The following is an 8223-nucleotide window of genomic DNA, read 5'->3' on the forward strand; positions in this document are numbered from 1 at the left end:
CTGAAGTGCTGCCCCAGGGCACAGCCAGACCCTCTATGCCCTGCCATCCAGGAGGCAGGACACACGTTTCTTAATTTTTGGAAGGGCCTGATCTGTTATGTGATCTTCAAGCACGTTTACCACCATGAGAGAGCGATTCCCTCACCAAATACCCTGTCAACCTCAGAGGTGCCTGCCACCCTCTCCCAGCATTCAGAAAAAGTTGGATACTCCCCAGATGAATGTTATATACCTTAAATTGTTACATACCCATCCATCTCCCTCCTTCTGTATTTTAGAAAAAAGCAGTGGTCCACAACAGTGGGTGTGAGGAAATGGGTCCTGTCTGGCTGATTGCTACCAGGCAGTACTTTGAAGACAAGACTCAGGACCCTGCTCAGCAGATAAACACCAAGTTACTCGCAGAACTACCAAAATTACTTTACCTTCAAACAAGCTGAAGCGTAGTGAAGTTAGGCATTCCCAGGACTAAGTGGCCTCAGAGCAGAGGGTGTTTTTGTTTGGCAATTTTCATTTAGGTATTTCAGTTTTTGCTTAAGGCATTGAGGTGTTTTCATAAAATGTCTCCTTTGAATTCTGTGTTAATCAATCACTTAGTGAGAGAAGCAGATAAAGATAATAAGAATTCCCTGACATTACCATCACAGCTGAGCAATGCACAACGTGTTGTCTGATGTTTCAGCAAATCACAGTGGCAGAGCATGTGTATGTAAGAACTTGGGATCTCTAAGGAGCAGTGACTTTGGAAGGACTGCCTAGAACAGGGATTCATGTGTACTGATGAAAGGCGTAAATTGTCAGGTTGCCAGAACTAAAAGTAGGGTTTGTAGTTTTGAGCAGAAGGTTTTACAAAACCATTATTTCAGCAGAAAGAAGTGAAAGGAACAGACTTCGAAAGAAAGAAGAGAATGAACAGACATGGAAAGAAGAACAGACCAAAGGCATCCTGAACATATCATCCACAGTCCACCAAAGGTAAGAGCAGGCAGAAGCACTACTGACTCAGTTAAATGTTTTGACTTTTTGCAGACTAGCTGAATAAATGTTCTGGGTTTGCATTTTATATTTTGTCCCTGATGGAAAAGAAATATCTGTTGCCAAATTTTGTCTGCCCTTTGATCTCAGAAAATTACTTCTTGATGCTCATTAATTACAGACTGAAGAACTATATAGAGACAGTTTGAAAAGAGAGAATGAAATGCAGTGCCAAAATGCATGCCAAATTTTTTTAAAAAAGATAATATAAATGTAGGATGGGAGCTGATGGTGTCCAATTCATTACATTCCATTGTTTCTGCTTTAAAAATCAAGAATATATATTAATTTGCTGTTGAGTAAATATACCATAATGAAGATAGCATTTTTGAAACATAATATCAAAATGGCAAAATTTCATTGAATGCCTTTGGACAGTCGAGATTACTTGCATAAAATTTAGGCTTGAGTACTAAAAATGTTAAATAGAAATCATGTTTAATACATTATTTATTTTTTGAAATTTAGACTCTCGACGAAAACACTGACAATCCAAAGGAATAAGTTGTCATAAAAAGCTGTATTATATAAGTTTGAAGGACTTTCAAAATGACATGCACATAATGTATTTTTGTAATCCTTTTATTTTCTTTACTCTTGGTTTATTATCCAAAAATAACATAGACTGTGCAATTTTGTCATTGTAAAGAGGCTTGTTCTCTTTTAGACATCCTGCTACTTCTAAGTTGAAAGAAATTATTGCCCACTTTCTGTTTTTCATCCTTCTTTGAATTAGTATAGAAATGGATTCATGTAACAAAGGGCTTCAGAAAAGATCTGTTAAGTACTCATTATCAAGTTCGTCGTTTATTCTGACATACAAATTCACTTTTAGCTGTTGTCTCAATTTTTTCTCCCATAACCTATTCTAGTATCTTAAAATAAAATGCAATTAAATTGGGCTTCATGCAAGCAGTAAAAATGTAACAATTTTTTATGTAAGCTGGTCAAACTATTAGTCAGTAATCAAACTCAGTTTCCTGTTGCCATTCTGATTTCTTTTAGGGTCAAATCCTAGTCGTGAATTAACTCAATGACAAAATTTCTATTAATTATCTAACTCCTATTAAACTCAGCAGAAATTTTTATTTGCTTTTGCCCTTGATGGAAGGTTATGAGTGTGAGTTCAAAGAACAAATTTTGAAAGCTAACCTTCAGTGAGCATTGACCATTACAACAGCAACTGCAGTATGTGTAAATGTCAGAAACATTTTGTGTTATCTCCTTCCCTGAGGAATGCGATGGGTGATTGACAGTTTTGCTTCAAGGTAGATCAGGCAAGAGAACAGAAGAATTACAGATTCAGCAAAGTTGCACCCATTCAGTTGCTACTGTATTAATATTAATCTTTAACCAGCAAAATAAAACAAGCAGTGAATATAGTTGTCAGTGCTCGTAACACCAGGTTTCAGATTATCATGTTTCTGGCTCAGTGTCAGCTTGGTACTGAAGAGCCCTGAATGAGATGCCTAATTCTTAATCCACTATCCTCACACCTGATCTACTAACAGATTGTCTCTTAGGCAAGCAGATAGGAAAACTGACTTGATTCACTGCAGAAAACATACAGTGGTTTTGAAAGCAAACTTCAAAATTAGAGCTGAACTCAAGCTCCCAAATTCCAGGCGTGGATGACCCAAAGTGCTCCAGCCTTAGAAAGGAGCCTGTATTCTGTGGTGACAGACAGGTTATTAAAATAAGTAAAGATAATTAAAAATCTACAGAAAAATGATTTGTCCCAGCAGAGACTGGATGGGCTGATACTGCTAATGAGCCTTTCTCTCTACAAAATCTTCTAAATGTACTTCACCAACATTGTATTCCTCCCTTGAACTGAACAACAAAGGTACTTTAAAATTTTCCTTTACCAGGATGATGCTGCAGCAAAAGAAGGTTCTGAGCCAGTTTGAACTTCACCAGAAGATTCGTCTGGAGTCTCTGAAACAGAAGCTGCTGGGATTGCATCACCTAGAAACAGAGCTGGAGAATCAGCTGAGGGTAAATCAGGATAAAATGATTCACAGATCTGAACCAGTCAATGACAAAGCATTTATCTTAATTATTGACAGTTCTGCATCATGTCTGTTGTGAGTACAGGCTCACATTTTGGTTACTTGAACATCTCTGTCTAATCAGATGGAGACTGTTCAACCTCCTTAGTATATCAGTGTGCTTGAGTTCACAGCCGTGACAAGGAAGATCAGGCCCAAATGCCAGGTAGTCACAACCAGCCAGGTTGCACAGCACATCTCCTACTCTTCATCACGCACATGCTCTCAGCATGTTTGTGTTGAGTGCTGTTAATGGGAAGCTGTATTTAGTTGTCCTCTCTGAATCCCTTTCCAGCAGGAAACACATCCCCAGTGTGTTCACATTGTTTCATGTGCTTCTGCAATGACATACACTTTTTTTTTGTCGTGCCATGTGTAGAGTAACCAGAATCAAAACGTTTTGTGTTAACTGACTGCTGCTTTATCCTTGCATGCAGAATGCAGAGCAGGACTTTGTTACTGAGTTGGCTGCACTAACCCGAATTCCAGTCACTGTGAAGAAGCACCCTTCCAAAAGGAGCAAGCCAGCAGGTTGGTATGATCCTGGATTGCCTTAAAAACACATCATTCCATTTAATTGGTTCATACTGTGCAATATGACAAGATAGAGTTTTAGGAGAGATATTTTTTTTCATCAGTGCCATGTACCTAATAGATGAGGGAATTGGTAAAATGAGGGAAAAGTGACCTTCCAAGGTCATCTGGCTTGCCTGTAGCTGAACCACAGATAAGTGTCTCCATTGCTGACTCCAAACCTGTCCTGTAGCCAATAGATCACATTTTGTCCATTGAGGTAAGGCTTTGCCTTGCTCATTCTCAAATTATTTTTCACGTCTTTATCATATTCTTTAAAAGGGACTCTGTTCACCTTGATCACTAGGTTTCTGGGAGGCCAGCAGGGCTGAATCACCCAGCTTTCATTCTCTTGGTAGAATGGAAGAATCAGCCATCTCACACAGATACTCAAAAGCAAAATCTTACTGAATCAGGCAGATTGAAATATTTATATGAATTTGTTGCATATTTAATAGATTGGACTAATTTATTATTCAAGAGATACTTAGGGACAAATTGTCAGAATAGCAATTGTGTTCCCTGATGCACATTTGGAATGAGGTGTACATACTCTCATCCTTTGAGCCATGAAATCATCCTGTCATTATCAAAAGGAGATATTTTTCATAACCCCTGAAAGATGCTGAAAGGTGAGATAGGTGCTTGAAAGGGAAAAGCAACTCACTAACATGGACAATTTTGAATCTCTTTCCCCAGTCAGTTGTTTCCCAAGCATGCAGAGCTGATTGTCCTGGTATGCAGTGACCCCAGTGACACACGTGGAAGCTTGGCTTGGGGCATTAAAAGCACTGACTTTTTAACATCCCAATGTACTGATTCAAATCACATAAAGTTATGTAGTGACTCTAGCTCTAATTGCTAATGGTAAGGAGCCATTTTCAATTACTTGCTAAGAAAATATATGATAGTGCTTTCAGTGGTTGCACCTTGCAGAAATTTATATTGGTGTGCAGCAAATTTGAAAGTTGAAGTCTACTATGTGAGAACTTAGAGCCAAAAAACAATATTCTAGACTAATGTAAAGTTGAGTGATTTCCTTGTCATAATAATTCATATGTATAAAGTGCTACTATGCTAGAAATTAGTGTTTTGTTTTGTTTTGCTTTAAATTAATGAAAACCAAACAAGCTCTAATATCTGTGATTTATTTATTTATTTGTTAATTCACATATCTTTGGTAATTCAGGGGAAAAAACAAAAAGAAGGAGCATTCACTCTCCAGAATCAGAAGACAAAGATAATTATTGTGAAAATATTCAAGAGCCTTCTGGACTGAAGTCCAGTTTATGCAGGTACAGTAGAGGCTATAAAAAAGGGCTTGTGAAAAAAACTGTTTACACAAAGTAGTAAAACATCTACTTCACAAGCAGGTATGCCAATCAAAACTAAAATGTAACACCTACTCTAGTTGATCTTCTTCCTTAACACTTATTTCTCACATGTACTTGACCTTTTTTTCCCATATTCTTTTTTAAATGTTGGAAAATCATCTGAGTTTGCTTGTCTGTGTTGTTATGTATTTTATAAATAACTTCTGAAGTAGAGAAATGAGAAATACTGTTTCCAAATTTCCTTTAATTAGATTTTTAAAAACCTGACTCACAGACAGCATAAATCAGCACAGACAATTGAATCCAGTGGAACTAGGCTGACTTGTAGCAACCAAAATATGGCCTGTGGTATTTAGGCTTTCAACTACCACCTTTATTTCATGAACAAAGGAAAGTGCCAGTCTTTGGCTGATGAGGGTAGCAGTTCTAACAATGATTTTCTTGATAGATGTTTCAGTTGGCTTATGCTGGGGTGCTAACTAGAGGAGAAGAAATGGCTACAAACCTGAAAGATGCCAGCTGATTACTACAGGCAGATCAAACCAGCCAGCTGGTCACTGGGGCTTGATATATTGAGCAGAGAAAATCCTGTTGACAGGCAAAGCAAACAGTTGGTTCTCAGGAGCCACAGGCCTTTGGGGAAAAGTATTTATCCCCTGAGTGACCTCAGCCTGGGACTGACTTTAGGAGATGGCTCCTTTCCCTGATGGCATCAACCCTTTTCACACACTCCTTTCCCACAGCCAGCAAGGGATACGTGTGTAGAGAACAGGGACGCAACAAAGGAACATTTATCTTTATGCAACTTTGTTCTGACAGCCTAAACAGAGGCAGCTGAAACCAGCAAGTGCAGAAGTTATAGTCATATAGCAAGTGCCTTTCTTCTTATATCAAAATGAATTTAGTTTAAGACAGAATTGTAGCCTTTGAAAAACTTAGTCTACAATTTTGTTTTATTGTTTATTTCTTTCAGAGAGAAGTTACAGAGGCCACATAAAGAGGAGGCTGAACCAAGGAAAAACTCAAAGATGCTAAAAGAAAAAGAGAACAGGTAGTAAAAGTATTTCTATGAGCTGTCTGAACACAGAGTACCAAAGCATTCTTCTGGGAGATCTCAGCAGCTATAAATACTTACTGAGCTGGTTTACTGAGGAACAATGAAGAACATCAATAATAACCGAGAAATCTCCTTTAGCTACAGACCGAGACTCAACCCCATGTTTGTCTGCTTCGCTGTTAATGAAACATTCTCACTTGATTTTGGCAAGGGGGAACAAAGAAGGCTTTAAGGTCTTCCAGATTGTGTGGGGAGCATGAGAGGAAGATAGTTTCAGACTAGGTATATACCTGAGGAAAGTACACTCTAGACTGAATGAGGTTAGTACATCTCAGGAAGGTTTCATTGTAATACTGATGTACCATTTGCTTTTGAGCCTTAAATGTTGTGGATCTGGTCTTAGTATTTTGTGACTGCTGCTTTGGACTAAAAAAATAGAAAGAAATTTAAATAATACTTAAAGAGACTTCAGATTTTATTGGTACATCAAAAGATGAAGTTTGGTTTCTCCTTTGATATATTTTAATGCTTCCAAGATTAGGTATGGTTTTTTAAATTTGTACAAAGATTTTTGCAAATCTATTTCCCTGTGTTTGCCTCAGATTTCAAATTATTATTTTTTTTGGAAAGAGTGAGACAAAACTGGCTTTTTAATTTTTTGTATTTCACTTTCTATTCTTTGATAAATAAACTCTTTTGTTTTCAGCATACTTTGTTGTGCTCTTTATGTTTCTTATAGGAATTCTTGTTATGCAAAGCAGCTAATTCTCACTGGCTCTACAGAGCACCTGTATTGTGTAATAAATTGCCCCACTTAAGCAATCTTACAGCTTTCAAGAAATTAAAATTTTCTGTCTTTTTAAAATGAACATATATTTTGCTAACTAAAAGGCTGTCCTTTGGTACTTGATGTAAAATCCTGCATCAGTTATGCAGTTTACTTCAGCCACCACACAAATGACTGTACTAGGCATGTTACACACAGTTGTCAAATGGTTAATTTTAACTTCAGTCATTGTCTAAACCACTTTTTTTTTTTTTTTTTCTAGATTGTACCACTTTGAGCATTAGATTCTGCTGTTTCAGCAATTGCTCTCCATGGTCTCTCTGCCTTACTGAAGGAGACATTTTATTGCCTGTTTGATGTGCTTTTTTTCAAAAGGATGCAGCCTATTTCCCTCTATTTGAACATCTTAATTCTGCAGTGGACTCTATACAAATAGCGAGAAGGCAGCTTTTCATAGCAGAGTTGATTATGTCTAAAGATGCTGTTATAAACCATGCAGTGTGGTAGAGCCACAGTCAGGATGCAGCAGGCCACCTGGATGCACCACTGTGTGATTCATTTAACTAGGCAGGGCTTGTATGGCTTTTTTTTTTCTGTCTTCGAGAGGTTCAGCTTGTCCCAAAAGCAGGGCAGCAGTGCCCTCTCTCGGACATCTAGCAGGCTTTCTTTCCCTTTCTGTTGAAGGTCACCAGAGGAGCAGGGAAGGGTTGCTGGGCTCAGGCAGCAGGTACCAGCTCTTCCCACAGCCCCTCGAGGTGGGACCCCTTCTGCCACCTTCCCCATGTCACTGGGTCTGCCTTGCAGGCACCTCCCTGCCCTCTCATCTCTCTGGGCTCAAATCTCTACAAACAGCCATTTCTCCAGTCTTCTCTCAGAAACATTCGCTTCATGACAAAAATCAACTGCTACTCTTGTCCCTGCTACTGACTTCACAGTCTTTCTGCATTACTCCCAGATTCACTGTCCTGCTTAAATTAAAGTCCTGTACGGATTTCATGAGCGGTGTGGCACTTGTAATTCCCTGTCAGCGATGCAGGTATTGAACAAGGACACTTGTGAGAACTTCATTAGCCTCAGAAACAAGTGTAGTAAATGCCAAGTTAATCTCACAACAGTTGCTCTGTGTATTACATTTTTCAACCTTCACCACTGTGCCAGTCAGTGTCTATATCCTGATGCCAAAGATCTCCCTCCCATCTCCTGATACAGTCATTACAGAGGGATGGTATTTTATTCCTAACCCCTCAGTTCAGTTTAAGTCCATATGACTATTTCCAGGACAACACAGAATAATACGGAGACAGTGATTTTTCCTGTTGTTGTTAAATACTTTATAACCAGCAGACAGGCACATTGCAACAGTCCTAAGTTTTAGCACAGAAATTC

At 38.5% G+C, this 8223-nt stretch overlaps 1 protein-coding gene across 4 annotated transcripts in view; it reads left to right on the forward strand.

Annotated features, from left to right (window-relative positions):
• The window catches only part of EVC (EvC ciliary complex subunit 1), a 54263-nt gene extending 47767 nt beyond the window's left edge, over positions 1 to 6496 (forward strand). The window contains exons 17-21 of one of the 4 annotated variants that reach the window (XR_004750092.1): positions 867 to 975; positions 2907 to 3033; positions 3133 to 3252; positions 3524 to 3617; positions 4849 to 4867. Coding sequence is in view for 2 of the 4 variants with exons in the window: in XM_035323579.1 (XP_035179470.1) it covers positions 867 to 975; positions 2907 to 3033; positions 3524 to 3617; positions 4849 to 4954; positions 5967 to 6048 (518 nt within the window). In the remaining 2 variants the exon portion in view is untranslated. Of the gene's footprint in view, positions 1 to 866; positions 976 to 2906; positions 3034 to 3132; positions 3253 to 3523; positions 3619 to 4848; positions 4955 to 5966 lie in introns of those variants that run through there. The other 3 variants (XM_035323579.1, XM_035323580.1, XR_004750093.1) reach the window with 3 other exon arrangements.
• The last annotated feature ends 1727 nt before the right edge of the window (positions 6497 to 8223 follow it).

Source organism: Oxyura jamaicensis, chromosome 4 (genome assembly GCF_011077185.1).
Source record: "Oxyura jamaicensis isolate SHBP4307 breed ruddy duck chromosome 4, BPBGC_Ojam_1.0, whole genome shotgun sequence".
NCBI lineage: Eukaryota > Metazoa > Chordata > Aves > Anseriformes > Anatidae > Oxyura > Oxyura jamaicensis.